Raw genomic sequence first — 17,828 nt, 5'->3', positions numbered from 1 at the left:
GCCAACGCTGCAGAGTTCAGGTATGGATGACAACCATTTTGCTTTTAAGGCCTCGCAAGCCTAACAGCTGGCACACTGAGCACATGAAGGCCCAGTTTCCACACAAAAAGTTCACCTCTAGCACTTGGGACCTTTTGCAGAGCGAGTCTTTCCCCTCAATGATCAACTTACTGGTCCAAACTTCTATAATTTACATCGACTGCTTTATGTCCAGCCTTCAACTGGATACTAAACAGAAGTGCTCCCATTTCTTTCAATTTTCTTTTAAAAGCCTGGGAACAACGGGCACACTTTAATCAACTTTTCATTCAGCAAAACCTTCCCTGTTCTTTCATGATTGCTTTACATAATCATTTTTTTACTTTTCACATTCTCCAAACTCTTCTCCAAATCCTTTTTTATACCTCTCTAAATCCTTTCCTATTTGCCAACATCTTTCTACAACTAAACCTCAAAATGAAGTCAGAACTGTGTAGATCAGAAATGACAGAATCAAAGGCTGATTACGCACAAGATGTTTACTGTGTGGTGAAGGCAAATGTCTGTCCTGGCAAGATTTCTTGTACAGATGTATTTCCCCAACCCCCGCCTTCACTTTCCACTCTCTTCACAGCAAGCACATCCACAAATAGCCCGGTTGGTACAAGTTTTCTTCTTTCCACCTTGGTTGTGTACCTTCCCCTTTTGCATAGCATGGGTTTACAGCACATCAGGAGACAGATGATTGTGAACCTGTGGAGCTTAGCAAACAGCTGTTCATATTGTCCTTTTGAGGTTTCACAGTTTGCACACTGCCATTACTCCTCCCTCACTTCCCACCATAGAAGACAATCAGTGTTTGGGCAAAATATACAGATACCGTATTCAAGACTTTTCTTTAATCGTTCACCTTTTTATGTCAATCTATTGATGTATCATTAATCAATTGATAAGATACATCAATCAATTGATAAGATTAAAGATTAAAACTAAAGATTATATTAAAAATACACATGAGCGACAGACAACCCATGAAACATCCCCCTCCCCAGGTTGTAAGCAAAAAGCCAGCTGATGAGTAATGCCTGCCCCACTGCAAACAGGGCAGTGGGTAATAATGTCGCACATGCCCTGAAAGAAAGACTCCCTGGACAATTCTCTTCGAGGTTGTGGGTACTTCATCATGTGTAATCAGCCAAAGTCACAAATAAAGTTCCATTAAAATGATGTTCTTCTTTGCGACAGTGCATAATCCCACTACATAATTAATCCAGTCTCAGCCAATTGATGTCAGTTTTAGACTTAATAACTGTATGTAGGATTGAACTGTAAACAAATATCAGTAATGCTTCTACCTAGTCAGTTATCTCCCACCATATACTTAGCACAGGGGTATTTCTCATTATTTTGGACCTAATTCTCAAAAGTGCCCATAAATACCGCTGCAATCCAGACAGAGTCACCCATCTTCAGCAATCTTGCCTGCTTCAAATAATCTTGGCAGCAGTGCTAATTTTATCACACTCCCAGCAGCCTGAGGACAGTTTGGGAGCTCTACAAATTCCAGTCACAGAGGCTAGATTTTTCAATAAGAAAAGGGATCAGGCAGGTCAGAAAAGTTTTCATAAGAATGGGGAATACTTGGGAGTTCAAAACATTCTTCAGGCAGAGCAAGCAGCCAGAGGACTCATCTGAGCTCCAACCAAGACAAAGCATTCTAGAGTTTTGGCAGTTTTTAAAGTACAGCCACAGCATCCACATGTTTGTGGAATGAATTCAAGACACACACCCCTCCACAAATGTTCAGATCATTATTTTTACAGCATTGTATTACTGGACAATGATAAGACAACACCATACACACAATACCTTGCTGAGACTGCACGAGCAAAACGGGCCCATCCCAAAGGATTAGCGACGCTCTGGGCAGACTCATCGCAGCCAGCCGTTCCCCTTCTTTCTCTGGTAGCCCAGCTCCTTTGCTCAGTCTTGTGCAGTCTGAGCGCTGAGTCCTGATTCATGGTTTCAGGCTCCAGCCAGGAATGCAGCCATTGAAAACTCAGAACTATTTTTACTCTTGACCAGCCCCAGCCTCTCTGTTCTATAAAGACTTCTAAAGATAAAATCATCCCAAGCTAGTTAAGGGCGTGTTTTTAGGGATCTACAGTTCTCTGGCATTTATTGTCACATATAAACCACAGAGTTGCTAACAGGAAGAAGTAAGCTTACACCCTGGCATTGTTGCAAGCAGTCAGAAGTCAAGCATTTCATCCATGCTGACCAAAAATGTTTAAAATGCCAAATGAAATCTATTCCTTTTTGCTATACACATGTTGCGCTCAGCATGTTCTAAACAAGTGACTACATTTGATATGAGCATGTACGGTTCATTTAGATACTCACATTTTTTTTCCTGCTAATATAAAGAGGAGGAAAGAGAGCATGTGAAAATATCAAACAACACATCTGGGAAGTACCATATACAACATTAAGTTGCAACAGCAGCAGCAGTCAAGGAACCCTAAGCCAGCAAAAAGTCTATTTGGGATAGCCAAAATTTAGGAAATCTCACTTCTTTGCTCCAAAAAAGGTGATGGACTAGGAGAATCAGAACAGAATCACAAAAACAGGGGATGTTCTAATAATGGGGACTCTTTCACAACAGATACAAAAACCAGAGTTGGGAGGCAAATTCGTCATGACAGAATTGGTGGCCATTAATTATCTAGAGAAAGTTCAAATGAACATAGTAGACACATCCATGTATAAAAGAATGTACACTTATGGATGTTATAACAATAGCTAATGAAAAAAAAGATGAGATACAAAAAGAAAGATGAAGGGTGAGGGTTTGGGGGAAGGAACACACAGACACACATTTTCTCAAAAGGCTGCTGCAATCCCTTTAACAGGCACACTCCCAAAACTGCAGAGGATGTGAAACAAAACTATCTCCCTAGAATGCATTGTAGTTCCTGAAAGGACAATGTAATGAATTCTTATCAGCAGGAACACATATTCCATGCAGCACTTTAGATCTAATCTTATAGCAAAGCCTCATAGTTTCTGCTGCACAGAAAGCACTGCCTGAGATGCATTTAAATTTTTTGCTAAGATTCACAGAGTCACATAGACTTAGGGCTGCTTCTCTCAGTACATTTCTCAATAAAAATACAACATTAAATTATTGTTGAACTTCAATACATTTGTTTTTCCATGCATTCATCCCCTTTTCTTGCACATCCTAACAGATGGACACCACAACCGTGCAAATGAAAAAGATCATTAGAATCAATTTTTTGCCCCTATGGTTGTAAGTTGTCATTTACCACACATTAAGGTGATTAATCTTGGGCCCCTTCCACGCACGCAAAATAATGCATTTTCAAACCACTTTCACAACTGTTTGCAAGTGGATGTTGCCATTCCACACAACTTCAAAGAGCACTGAAAGCATGTGCGGAATGAACCTCTGTTTCAAATCTCAACTGAGTCATAAAATCACTTTTTGTTATTTGGGATACCATTTTCTGTCATCAAATAAATAGATTGCACATTATAATTACGTGCTTGAGGGAATTAAAATTCATCTGTCTGCACTTTTTTTCATCATCAGCAGCCAATATATTCCTATGGCTCCTGCAGTACACCGTGTTAAGATCTTGTTTCTTCTGTTCTATGGAGTTATTTTATGGATATCAACAATTTCTGCTAACATGGAATCAGCTCAGCGTTTCTTTCTTCATGCCTATTGCAGGCCCCAAAATGCATTTCAGATTCCAACTTGCTTTCGACAGCAGGCTGTAACTCCATTTCATTGAAGGCTTGGACTGCAGAAGTAAAATTTAAGGTCTTTTTGTTAGATCATAATTCTTTGCCAGATTTACTACAGTGGTCAAAGCAGGATTTCCCCATGGTACCTTGGAGCATTTTAGTAGATGCAAAGTTAAGTATTGTAGTTTTACCTCGTTGTAAAGGTTCCAATGGTGTTGATGGTACAGTAACCTTGAGTGCATTCCACAGCCCGGGCGATGGGCCAGCTTCATCGGCGGAGACTTTATCTTTGCGCGGGAGATGAGAACTCCGTTCCCATGGGAAGCAGGAAGGGGGATGGGGTGAATAGAGTTATAACCTGTGCTTCTGGCAGGAAGTGTCATTCCTGCCACTGCGTGTACTTGAGCTTTCTAAGATGTCTGAATAAACGGTCTTTTCACCAAAGAGCCTTTTATTTCTGCTTCTATGGAATTCCTTACATTGTGGCAGGAATCGCTTAATCCATCTATTTTACTTCAGTGCAGTGGGACCTCTAGTGTCTCGACACGGAGGTTGAATGTTACTGCGGAAGGTCGCGGTAGCCACCAAAGAGGGCTCCGACCTTTCCCTTCCTGGATCTGGAGGAACCGGCAGGAGAACGGGCCTCCGGCTGGTGGCTCTTTCCCGTCCTCGTATCAGCACGAAGTCTCCCTTTACTCCCGTTAAGGAATCCAGAGGGACGTGATCTACTCGACCATGGGGACTTACATGAGAGTCGTTTGGGGCGCTGTCTATGGATCGAGCGCCTGTGGATCGGATCTCTACCCGTTTTTTAGTGTGGATTACAAACCCTCAGATGCAACTCTGTCATGGAGGAGACGGGCCTGACCACCTTTCATGCGGCAACCCAGGAATCTATTGAACGGTTCCTGGACTCGTATTTTGGTGATGCTCCCAAAGAACCACCGTGGCACAGCACTGGGAGGGCCCGGTCCAAAGGACACCGGGACTAAACCTTGGGATTGGGAGGGGTATCCGTCAAGCCGTTTTCCAATCGGACCCCCCCTGATCCCAGACCAGCGACCGCACCTGAGGTGCCTCGGGGAGCCACCGGTTGGCTACGGGTGTCTCCGATGTCTCCAGCTTCCAGACGCACGAGGAAGTCCGAGGAAAGCCTGCACTCCCCAGCCGGGATCTGTTCCTCTCTCCCATCTAAGGAGACCTGGGATGAGGGAAGTGCAGAGGCGACTCGCGAGTAGGATGCCCAAGAAGCATGTGGACCCGCGTGAACGCCAGCTATGGGAGGAAGAACGGGCACAGTTGCAGCAAGAGCGAAACCTGCAGAGGGACGAGGAACGGCTTAGCATAAAGAAGTCCAGCTTCGAGTTGGACCGTGCCAAAGATGCGCTCCAACGACAATATGCCCAGAATCTGTCAGTCCATGATAAAGTCCTGGAACACTCCAGACTGGATTTACAACGGCAACACTTAGCGTTCAGACGCTGCGCACGCATAAAAAGTGAGCTCACTGCAGCTTTGAAATGGAGACGAACTGGCTAAATTGGAGCGAGAAAAAGCTGCTCTACATGCGCACCAGGATGCGATGACCCGCAAGGAGAGGGAGCTGGCTGCGTTAGAGAGGGAGCTAAGGAGGCAGCAGACCAGGAAGCCCCAAGTTGGAGTCTATGCTGTTACTGATAATGCACCGGCGCCAGAGGACCCCGCGTACCTGGGTCCTGCCACCCAAGCGCCAGCGGTACCGCCAGCGCCCCCGATTCCGGCCCCCCCATTGCAGCAGCTGCCTGCCCAACCTGCTCAAGCAGCGCAACCGCCCGCCCCAGCAAGCGCCAAGAGCCGTGGAGCGAGGGTTACTATAGGCCCCCGATACCCGGCCCGTTTTGATAGGACGGCTTCCAAACTTCCCTACTTCATTTTGCAACTCAATGCCCACTTTAGCGGAAGACTATGATGATTTATATACCCGGTCTGAGCTTGAAAAAAATCACGGGACATCGGCTCAGTCCTGCAGGGGGCAGCCGCCGACTGGTTCCTGACTCTTTTGGATTTGCCAGATGCAGACTCTCGCACGGTGCCCGCATTCCTCCAAAGCTTAAGAGTGCGCTTCCCACATCCAGGCGACGAGAATGAAGCTATCCGCACCACCAAAACTATCCAGCAGGGCAACCGACCCGTTTGCAGGAATTTGCCCGTGGGTATTCGTCGCGGCTGACTGCTCGACTCCCTCCTGAGTGGCCTGAGCAGCATGAAATCACGAATACTTCTCGGATGCTGTGGACGGCAAATGCGTGAAACGGTGTTTTTAATTAAGTTCATCGTACCATTGCAGATTATGGATCCAGTTAGGTTCCCAGGTGGCGTCTACGTTTGGAATAAACGTGCCGGAGGCCATACATGCGCCATACTGCATCCGCCAAATAAGCCCAGCCGCCTCTGCGGTAACCACCTCCGAACGCGGCAGCCAGCTGGGATTGTGTCTTTATAGCGGCGGAGGGCCAGGTCATCTAGCAGCCAACTGTCCCAAGAAACAAAAACCAACGGCTCCCATCTACAGCGCACGCCATCTGTAAGCCACCTGCGCGAATCGGGGCCGCCTCCGGCCCGAACAGATCTGGCGGTCATCGAAGGCGACCCAGAGGAGGGGGGAAACGGCTGTTTGCCTTTCTTCAGCCCCCCCATGGACATGGGTCCGACTCCTGGCAGACGGTGAGTGAAGGCAGCGCTCCCATTACTGTCAAAGCGTTTCTGGCCAACCCCGCTAAACACACTTCGCGTACCAGCCTCGGCCCTTATTGGATTCTGGCAATGCTCCCATTGCTTAATGCGGCCCCAGGTGGCAGAGGAGCTAGGTCTGGACCAAATTCCCCTGGCTAAGCCCATGCATTCACCCAAATGGTGGCAGCCCTGTACGAACGAAGGACCGGCCCAGTTCAAAACACAGCCGGTTCTCCTCCGTTAGCCGTCTGTTGGGAGAAAATTAGTTTTTATTTTGGCGCCGGTGGTCAAACACTCCATAGTTTTGGGCATGCCATGGTTATTGTTACATGAACCAAAGTTCATTTGGAAAGAAACCGGATCTTGGAATTCACTGACCCTCCTCGCGGTGAACACACACATGAATTGGGGGGAAAACCCACCTTCTCCTGACACACCCCCCTCCCTGGCTTCTTCAGCGGTGCTCCCGATTCTATTGACATCCCACCTGCGTGTCATGATCTAGCCAGGGGTTTTTCAGGAGCAAGAATGCGATCAGTTGCCACCCATATAGAGACACTGACTGCAAAATCGTTATACAATAGGGGCGCAACTGCCCAAAGGTAGAATCTGCGATATGAGTCCCAATGAGGAGAAGGAGCTTGGTGCCTTCTTGGATTCAAGAACCTGCGGCTCACGGCGGGTTCATCTGGCCGAGCTACCAAACACACACCTGCAGCTGCCGTTTTGTTTGTAAAAAAGAAAGATGGGTCTTCTGACTTTGCACAGATTATCGAGGTCTCAATCACGGTCTCCCTGTCCAATAATAATATCGCGCTTTGCCTTTGATCAAGGACCTTTTAGAGTACACTTCGGCAAAGGGTGCATTTTTACTAAAGTGGACTTGAAGAGAAGCTTTACTACAGGGTCAGAATTGCTGAAGAGCTATGAACACTTGACTCGCGTTTAACACAAAGTTTGGACAGTTTGAATGCGGCAAAATGCCATTAGGGTTTAAGTGGGGCCCCCGAGGACTTTTATGGCCCTTATCAGCGGGGATTCTCCATGATTTATTGCTACAAGGGAGTTGTGGTATACTTAGATGGCGTTTTAATTTACTCACAAACCATAGAAAGGCGCCGAAACTTGTTGGTTAGGAATCGGTGGCTTGTTTTGCTGCGATAACTCTCTCTTTGCCAAACTCTCCAAATGCTGTTTTCGCCAGACCTCCATTGAGCTATTTGGGTTACCGGATCTCGCCCGAGGGCTTGAAAATGGATCCTGCTAAAAAATTGACGCAGTCCTCCAATGGCCTGCCCCCACCAACCGCAAAGAACTCCAATCTTTTCTTGGTTTTGCTAATTTCTATCGTGACTTTATACCCCAATTAAGCTGGTTGACTCTCCCTCTCACAGACCTCTTCGGCACTAAAGGTAAAGATCCACTGTCCGTAAAGCCCGGGGCCCCCCTTTCCTGGTCTGAAAGGTGTCAAACAGCAACTCAGCTCTTAAAAGTCTGCTTTTACCACCGAACCTATCACAAAGCACCCTGACCCAGATCTCCCGTTTGTGGTTCTGCGTGGATGCGGGACCGGCACTTGGGGCAACCCTGTTGCAGAAAAATAAAGATGGTAGGCTGGTTCCGTGAAATTATTGCTTATTTGTCTAAGAAATTCTCTGGTGCTGAACTCAACTGGACTGTAGGGGATAAAGAGACTGTGACCATCAAAGTAGCACACTCTCCACTTGAAGCCACTGGCTGGAGGGCCGCTTAACACCCCTTCCAGGTTTGGTGGGATCACAAAAACCTGGCAGCTCTTTCCACCCCCCTCAAGATGTCCGCCGAAATAACTCCCGTTGGGCCGATTTCTTTTCTCGTTTCTCTTTTACAGTCCATTTTTTCCCCGGGATGACCAATAAACTGGCTGGCAGCGGCTCGCGCCTACCTGAGGAGGGGGGTGGAGCTACCCAACCTGAGGGCATTCCACGCTTATTGTACTCTCCCCCTCCCAGTTGGGGCTGGCTGTCACCCGATCTCAAGCGTCCACTCCTCCTCCACCCCCCGTTCCTGATCTCGTCTACTCGCTTTCCTGCGGGAACTCGAGGGAATGGGGCTGCACGAACCTCCAGCGGAAGAAAGTGACTCCCAATTGCGTTTGGAGGAGAATGGAGTTTGGCGGAGGGGGGAATGTTGAAATGCGATGCCTCCCCCCCTCCGCCAAACGGGTTCTTGAAGCCTGCCACGATGCCCGCTAGGCTGGACATTTTGGCTTTCTGAAAACTCTGCATTTGGCCGCCCGGCTTCAGTTCTGGTGTAGCGCAATGCGCAAGGACAATGAGGCATATATTAAGGGCTGCTGGGTTTGTGCAGAAGCCAAAACCATCCCGGGAAAACCCCATGGGCTGTTGAAACCTCTCCCGGTGGCCTCCCGCCCTTGGGAAGTCATCTCCATGGATTTTTATTACAGGTGCCCGAAAGTCCTTAATGGCAACCACGGTTTTAATGGTGGTGGTGGACTTATTTTCTAAACAAGCCCATTTTATTCCCATGTGCTTCCATCCCCTCCGGCTCCTAAGTAGGCACGGCTGTTCATTCAACATGTTGCGTCTGTCCGCCCCCGTTAAGGTGGTCTATACCGTGTATTTAATTCATTTCAAGAAGTTCTGGAAGGCGTTTTTTTGGGGTTGTTGGGGGGCGGCCCCGGCAATATCGCCGCCCCCTACCACGTTCAAAGTGGCGGTTGAGGCAGGAAAGAACGAACAGAACCCTAGAGCAGTATTCACGTTGTTGCACCAACTACCACCAAGACAATTGGTCGCGAGCTTAACATTCCGTTTCGCGGAATGCGCCCTATAATCGCAGTTCATAGCAATTACAAAGAAAACCCCCTTTGAAATTGTGTCTAGTCGCTCCTTCCACGCCCGTTGCCGCAACTTCTGGCGACAACTTTGGACCCTCCAGAGTTTCAACAATGGATTTCATCCCTTCCGAGGGGTGGAAATCGGTCGAGACCGCCCTTACAACAGGCTAAGGACTCCCAAAAACTGCAAAGCGGATAAACACCGCTCGGATTTCCCCTCTCGCGTGTGGGCGGCAGGTGTAATTGTCCTGCAAAAATCTCGCTGAGAGACGTGCATAAATTTACCAAACTTGGCAAAAGATTAGGTGGGACCTTTTCAGATTACAAAAGTAATTAATGATGTCACTGCCCGATTGGATTTGCCTAACTCCCTTAATAACATTCATCCTGTCTTCCATTCCAGCTTGCTCAAGGAGGCTCCCGCTTCCGATTACTGGTACGACCGCGCCGGAGAGGCCGCCACCGGCTATTATTGATGGCCTTACAAGCACTTCACGAAATTGACGCTATCCTGGACTCTCGCTTTAATCGCAAACGCTTGCAATATTTAGTCTCTTGGGTGGGATATTCCTCTGGGTATAATCAATGGGTTTATTCCGAAAATATTGACGCCCCCACCCTTATTTCTGCTTTCCACCGCGCCTTTCCGCATAAACCTGGGGGGGAGGGGTCTTTAAGGGAGGCAGAGTGTAAAGGTTCCAATGGTGTTGATGGTACAGTAACCTTGAGTGCATTCCACAGCCCGGGCGATGGGCCAGCTTCATCGGCGGAGACTTTATCTTTGCGCGGGAGATGAGAACTCCGTTCCCATGGGAAGCAGGAAGGGGGATGGGGTGAATAGAGTTATAACCTGTGCTTCTGGCAGGAAGTGTCATTCCTGCCACTGCGTGTACTTGAGCTTTCTAAGATGTCTGAATAAACGGTCTTTTTCACCAAAGAGCCTTTTATTTCTGCTTCTATGGAATTCCTTACACTCGTTCTTCTTTGGACATCCCTAGAGTTAGGCAGAACACTTTTGACTTGCTAAGGAAGTATGATCAGGATAGTGTCAACCAGGATGGCACAAGAGTATACTCTGCACTTCATTGAGGCTTTTCAACACCTTTATTTCCTGCCCAGCAACAATATTTTAACTTTCTTATAGTCCCAAAATATTGTCAGTTTTTCTTTTTAGCCCAGGTAAATGCACAACTTTTGGCAGAAACTGTGGTCCGTTGTGCTGGAGTCCCTCTAACTCAGAGATATTGTCTGTGTGGCAGAGTCGACACTGAATAATTAAGTAATTTTTTCCTTTAGTTATGGTTTAAATTCCACTCACTCAAAGAACTTGTTTTATAACATCTCTTGTTGCCATGTTTCCTGCCTGCTCGCATGATTTTCATCTTTTATTTGTCTCAGCTGATAGTGATAAGGAATCACATTCTCGGTAGTTACATTTATCCTTTTTGCTCTTGAACTTAGAGCTTGTATGTATCATCTAAACCAGTGGTTCTCAACCTTCCTAATGCAGCAACCCTTTAATACAGTTCCTCATGTTGTGGTGACCCCCAACCCTAAAATGTATCCATTTTACAGATGGAGAACACTGATGCAGAGAGTATTAGGCGACCCCTGTTCCGACCCCCAGGTTGAGAACCACTGATCCAAACCCAAGGATTAAAAAAAATATTTAATAATTTCTGGCCTTTTAAAAAAATTTGCCCACATGTTTTGGCATACGTTTATATAAAATGCTGTCAAGTCACAGTTGACTTATGTGACCCCATCGAGGGGCTTTCGAGGCAAATGAGAAGCAGAGGTAGTTTGCTTTGACATATAAGCACTCACATTTCTGAACAGGAACACTAGGTAGCACATGCTCTCCGTTTTAGCCCCCGGATGACTATGCAAGCTTGCCATGACTGCACACACAGCAGCATATGTTGCTGTTGTTTTTTCAGTAAAGTCAAATCCGACTTATGGTCACCCCTGGTGGAGTTTTCAAGGCAAAGAGTCTCCATGTCAAGACCCTGGTATTCCTTGGAGGTTCCCATTCAAATACTTGCCAAGGTCAACCCATCTCAGTTTCTGAGGTCTGACAAGATTAAGCAAGCCTGGGCTATCCAGGTCAGTGCCAGCAGCATGTGTACTCTCCAACAGGAGAACGTAGGGACATGCTTGTTATACCCTTATTTTCACAACAAGGATTACTGCTCAAGTCTCTCTTCCTATTATCACAAATTGCTGCTTGTTATCACCCATCCACCAACTATATTAGTTCACAACGCAGAAACCCATTGTGCGATGATTTAAAAGCCCAAATGGGGTTTCTCTTTTTGTTTGATAATCTAGTTAAAAAGACTCCTGAAATAGGCTATCAGCCATTCAGAATACACCTCAGCACTGGTAGCATGTGAAACAGCAGGCTGTGCAATGAGTGACACTTTTAGACTCACGTGCATCCATTGACACATGCGCTCTAGAGATAAGATGCATCTGTTCCCACACCCAGAAAACTTCTAGAAACTCTGGAAGAGGGGCTAAATAATAACAATGCATGCAAACAACATTTTAACAAGGCTTGCCCAAAATTCAAAAATAGGGACAAAATAGGGGCAAAATTTAATCTAGATACAACCAAGTTTCAAAAGAATTGGCAATTTTTCATCCAGGTTTCAACATCTTCACTGCAGCATGTTTCTAGTGAAGACGTCTAGGCCTGCCCCTTGGGGGGGGGGGGTGCCTGCTGTCAGGGGTGCAATTGTTAAGCTAGCAGTACCAAAATTTCAGAGTATCTTTAGGAGACCCTCCTGATAATACCACCCAGGTTTGATGAAGTTTGGTTCATGGGGGCCAAAGTTATGGACGCTCAAATGTGTAGCCCCCATTTTCTATTAGCTCCCATTGGAGTGCTTTTTTTCTCAAAAAGGTGCAAGCAGGTCCAGGAAAATCCCATGATTGGGGGGGGGGGGGCACCGGAAACGGGACTGATCTGTGTTCCTCGGTTCGGCAGTGGGGAGATCGTGAGGAAACCTGGATATTTCAGGTGACTATCCCAGGATTAATCGTCAGTGGGAAATCGCCCAGTGATATAGAAGGACAGGTGCCATGAAACAGAGACACTCTTTGAGCATATGAGAATAAAGTGGTAGGAAAGGATGGACTGCAGTACTTCAGGCTAAGTGGGAGATAACATTTTAATGCTCCCCCTCACTTAAAAGAAAAACCTTTGCAAACAGAAAGGCAGCAGCCAAAAGACTGGGCAAGTTTTTTGTTTGCAAGGAGCTTTTTAATGGGCACACATTCAAAAATGACATCTCTTGCACACACAAAGTGCTTCAATCCATTCTACCACCTTCTGAGGCTCACAAATGTGCTTGCAAAGTCATCTGTAGTGACTGCATCTTTTGATCCAGCAAGAGCAATGCAAGAGAAAGATGAGGTCCCATCTCCACAGTCATGTCAAACTACCTCTGTTTTTTCTCCAAAGCTCAGTGTGACATCAGATCAACTCAGAAGGAAGAGTGGGATGTGGTCTTTGATGTTACTTATTGGGAAGCATGAACTTGGTCTGACTTTCAATGATAGTCAAGATTAGTGGATTCCCGATTACCTCACACTACTGTAAAGAGTAAGTATAGACACAGAGACTGAGATAATGAATACTCAGAAGGGATAGAGAAATGCCAAGTCTTCTGCTGACTTGTTTTTTAGACTGTGCAAGATTTATAGAGGTAAATGGTAGCGCTCAAACAAGAAAACACTTAGGGCTACTGAAACATATTATATCACAACAGAGAAACAAGTTAGATAACAAGTCACTGGGAAGGACAATAATTGCTTTATGCCCATTTTATTAGGAAGGCATAATGGCTCTACTTGTTTAAATGGTGGTCCTTGAAAAGGTTTCTCTGGTTTTTATCAGATCAATCTTATTCTTGACTTGCATCTATCATAGGTTTGCTAATGAATCCCCTCATGCCAGTGTAGCAGATCGGTATGCTAGTGTCCATACCAGCATAACCTTTCCACTTCGTCTGGACACTGAAAGCACAAGGGCACAAGGAGGTAAAAGTGCAGATATCTGCACTTCAAAGTAGCTCATACGCTTCATACCAGTACAATGAAGATGCTGGGGATTGAACCTATGACCTCCTAAGGTGAAATATTGGGGCATTACATTGACAAATATGAATCGTCTGTTATTTCAAAATAATTATGACAAAACATGGAATGGAGTCAAAAAAGATTTCTTAAGGTGGAACAAACCTCAGCTATGGTTGGAAATAATTTCTGTTATTAATATGAATGTTTTACCCAGAATGTTATTTCTGCTTCAAACAACAGCTGTGTTAGTAAATTATATCCCATTTGAACAATGGCAGAAGGAGACATCAAACTTTGTTTGGCAAGAGAAAAAACCTCAATCAGGTATGAAATTCTACAAAATGCAAAGGAAACAGGAGGCTTAAATTTACTGATTGAAACTGCATTTACTGATTTGAAACTGCCTGGTTTGATTGAAAGAATGGCTTTTCCTGAAAAATAGAAGATTGTTGGAATCAGAAGGCCATGATATGAGATTTGGCCATGCCCATACTGAGAGTATGGGGAAAAATATAAACATAGGTTATATCAGAAAACACCATTATGGCTCTTGGCACAAAAAGCACTATGTAGATGAGAAATGATAGTTGAAACAAGGTGGTTAACATATCACGACGTACTAGAATTTTGTCAACAAAATTGTAAAATGAAATCAAGAGAAAATTTAGGAATAGAAGGTCATACCTGTCATTAGGTTTTGAAATATTTATATCTGAATAAATAGAAACATTTAAAGTTTGAAAGAACGAGTAAAGAAGAGTAAGGTAAAATGGGCCAATAACTTTGGGTACAATATGCAAATGCATCAGTGGGAAAATATGTGGTTAAAGGGTCTTAAATTTGCATTAACAACTCCATTCAAAGGGAAGGACAAAACAGCTAGTGGGAGCAGCGTACTCATGTGCTGGTGCATTTGCCCTTCCCAGGGCACTAATCCTGGCTCAGAGCCAGATGCACCGGTGGCTGGCCACCCCACAGCATCACCACTGCAGAACCCAGAAGTGTGATGGGGCTGTGCTGGAATCCTCCTTAGACTCTAGTATGGGAGAAGCAGGTTGGGGTGTTCCCGGGGGGGTGGGGGTGGTGGAGTCAAGTTTAGTCAGCTCCTTACTGGGATTGAAGGCCAGTAGTGTGGCATACCAGCTCTCAAAGTTACGCCTGTCATTGGGAGGTGTACATCCATTTAGCCCTGTGGGACTTTTGGTGGTGGGGAGGTACAGGGCTTTTCTCTTCCCCCTGCACTGCTAAAAAGCCCTTCTGGAGGCAGCAGGTAGGTGTTGCATTGGTGCCACAGCCTACTACCTCCAAGTTTGGATGGGGTTGCCCATTGCGATCTCAAAGATAATTTCTGTAAAATGATGTATCATTGGTATCTCTTACTGGAAAAATTAGCAAAAATGTATTAAATGTTCCAATTGTGTGTTGGAAATGCAAACATTGTAGCAAGTCATTTTGGTATTTTTGGTAGACTTGTAATAAAGCTAAAAAAATTGGACAGAAACTCATTCAATAATTCAGGAGATTTAAAAGACGAATATACAAATGAAACAAGAGGCTTTTCTTTTTGGTCTTATGGACAGACAGCTTGAAAAAAGGATACAGAACTTTGTTTTTATATATGACATTGACAGCAAATACACTGTATGTGCAAAAATGGAAAACTTCATCTATGCCCACAAAAGGAGAACGGTTTGTGAAGATATTGGAATTGACTGAGAAGGCCAAATTTACTTTAGAGAAAATAATTTGTCTAAATTTATGAATAGTTGAAAAACCTTAATGGATTTTTTGCTTAAAATGCAAAATAACGAACTGATGATTTGTGGACTAGCAGAATAAAAAAAATACCCTTGACTAAAAAATGCTACATTCCTTCTATCTGGGATGGTCATCCTCTTCCACTGAGTGTGCAGCTTCAGGAGGGACACACTTGGAGTGGTGAGGGAGGTAGGGGACACCCACCTAGCCAACAAGATCAGCTGAATCAATCCTGGTGATCAAGGGGTGACAGATGCCACAGCCAGATTGCCCTCACATCCGAATAAGAAAATAGAGAAAAGAACGATTCTTATCTAATTAGTAATAATTAACTATGAAGTAATATTATATTTCTATATCTGCAACAAGACAGCAAGTGTTACATTTCTGTGTTTACATTTAGCCCAGAAGCTTGGCCTTTTTAGTGTATATTAAAAAAAAAACTTGCATAGCAAATGCTCTACCACTGATCCACAGTTTCTTTACAGCCAATCATGCAGAGCACCGTGAGTGTGTAAGCCCTAGTATTAAAACCATCTGTGCTGCATACATCTCCAGAGCTATAGGAATACAAGTGGAAACAGTGGCGAAAGAGAGAACAATGAAAGGTCATTATTCACAGGTTCAGGACTAACTGTCAGTAGTGAAAGAGAGAAGACAAGACTCATTAGAAAAGACAACAATGCTAGTAAAGATTGAAGGCAGCAGGAAAAGAAGACCCAACATGAGTTGGATTAACTCAATCAAGAAAACCATGGCCCTCAATTTGAAAGACTTGAGCAGAGTTGTTATTGATAGGATGTTTTGGAGGTCGTTAATTCATAAGATCATCGTAGGTAAGAAGCAAGTTGACAGCACTTATCACATACAGTGAAGTGCAGATGGATCTCTCTTATGTCTCTAGGTTCCTTAGATATTCTGCTTCATGGGTTCATACACAGCTGTACAACAGAAGTCTCAATCTCACTGTTGAACACATGAGATGGCCCAGGCTAGTCCAGTCTCATCAGATCACAAAAACTATGCAGGGTCAGCCATGGTTAGTACTTGGGTGGGAGAAACTGGGGAAGTCCTTGGTTGCTATGTTCATCTCTTAAAAAAACATAAGTTCTCTGTGACTCAACAGCACTTTTCACCACCACCACCACTACTTGGGACTGCAAGGTTAACATCTCATTTCTCACATTATAGTTCTCTCTCATTGAACTACCTGGCAGCTCACAGCCTTTGGGTCCATTTTCATCTCCCATAAGCCCCAATGTGTTGTGTACCTTTCAAAGAACACTTTCTGTGTGGTATTACACAGGGAAGTCTATAGCATACAAGTATTAGGAGCATTCCTCCTGACAAGAATCATAGAGTTGGAAGAGACCACAAGGGCCATCAAGTCCTTCCATGCAGGAATATACAATCAAAAAGCATCCTTGATCTAGGAGGCCTGTGTAGTAACATCCTCAGTGCTGGACTTTGGGGTGGAAGCTGGGGTCCACAGCTTAGGAGCTAAGCAAGAAGTCCCCAAAAGGAGGCTGAAGTATATATTGCCACCTAAAGAGAACATCCCATAAGGCCATTAAATCCAAAGTTCAATATTACTTAATTTTTCCACTGAGGCTGTGCTGAGTTACACACTTTGGCTTCTTCCTGGGAATATAATGTTAACATGATGTGTCAGCATTTGCCACATACTGATTTCTTTTTCTGCAAATGGGTAAAATGGACCATGGGTTACTAGTTGATATTGGTTGATATTGGTGGGTGATGGTCATCGGCTGGGTATGGAAGTTGATGTTGTTACATTTTCTTTCACTTTTAACAGTAGTCATAGTGTAGTAAGACCACAGAATTGACCACTAAAACTGTAGGTGTGCTTCCTTCTTTAACTGCACTGGCTAAGAAGGAGAATTCCTGCACACTCTTCTTTCTTTTTTTGGGATGCTCGTAAATGAGCTATGCAAAGTACTATAGATCACTATAGATTTCAGCAGTATATTTAACCTACTTAATTATAATGGCTTCCTCCAAGGAAATTGAAAAGGATTTGGGGGAAGAGTTCTCATACCTCTGCTGATGTCAGTATGAAACGATCTGACTGCATTGTAACCATCAGTACTTTTTTTAGTAATCACTATGAACAAATATTAATATTACACATGACTGTGTTTAAATAGCAATGATGCCGTCTGGAATACTGGCTACTGGGTCATACTCACTCTTGAGATTTTATACCTAACCTGGCATAATCATCTAAATATACTTACTGGGAATAAATCTTACTGAACAATATGTTATTTATTTCTAAATGAACCTACTTAGGATAGAAACGTTTAATAGTAATTATCAGTTTCTTAGCAATACAGGAAAGAAGGGCAATGGAAGCAAAACAAAAACAAGATTTAAACCAACAGATTTATTTTAGTATTTATTATCTGTCATTCTCGCCAAGACTGAAGAAGGATTACATAGAATAAATCCGTATTGTCAGCAGAATGGAACAGCCAGTGAACAATGCAATAGGATTTGGATTGTAGAAATTGGCAACAGAGCTATAACAAAGCATAAGTATTTAAACATGATTTATTAAACAGGAAGAAATCATATACTAGGAGCTTACATCCACATAGCAGTATACTCCATAGTCCCTATCCCTTTACCAAAGCAACTTTCTGAACCATTTTATCAT

General features: G+C 44.4%; 1 protein-coding gene across 8 annotated transcripts in view; it reads right to left on the bottom strand.

Annotated features, from left to right (window-relative positions):
- Nucleotides 1–17,828, bottom strand: part of TSPAN4 (tetraspanin 4) — a 672,180-nt gene that overhangs the window by 307,617 nt on the left and 346,735 nt on the right. Inside the window, exon 1 of one of the 8 annotated variants that reach the window (XM_048486899.1) lies at nucleotides 1,849–1,964. The exons of the other annotated variants lie outside the window; for them this stretch is intronic. Within the exon in view, the coding sequence (XP_048342856.1) occupies nucleotides 1,849–1,915 (67 nt within the window). The 5' untranslated portion in view covers nucleotides 1,916–1,964. Of the gene's footprint in view, nucleotides 1–1,848; nucleotides 1,965–17,828 lie in introns of those variants that run through there. 8 annotated transcript variants of the gene reach the window in all.

Source organism: Sphaerodactylus townsendi, linkage group LG02, assembly GCF_021028975.2.
Source record: "Sphaerodactylus townsendi isolate TG3544 linkage group LG02, MPM_Stown_v2.3, whole genome shotgun sequence".
NCBI classification, from domain to species: domain Eukaryota; kingdom Metazoa; phylum Chordata; class Lepidosauria; order Squamata; family Sphaerodactylidae; genus Sphaerodactylus; species Sphaerodactylus townsendi.
This window is presented reverse-complemented; position numbering and strand designations above follow the sequence as displayed.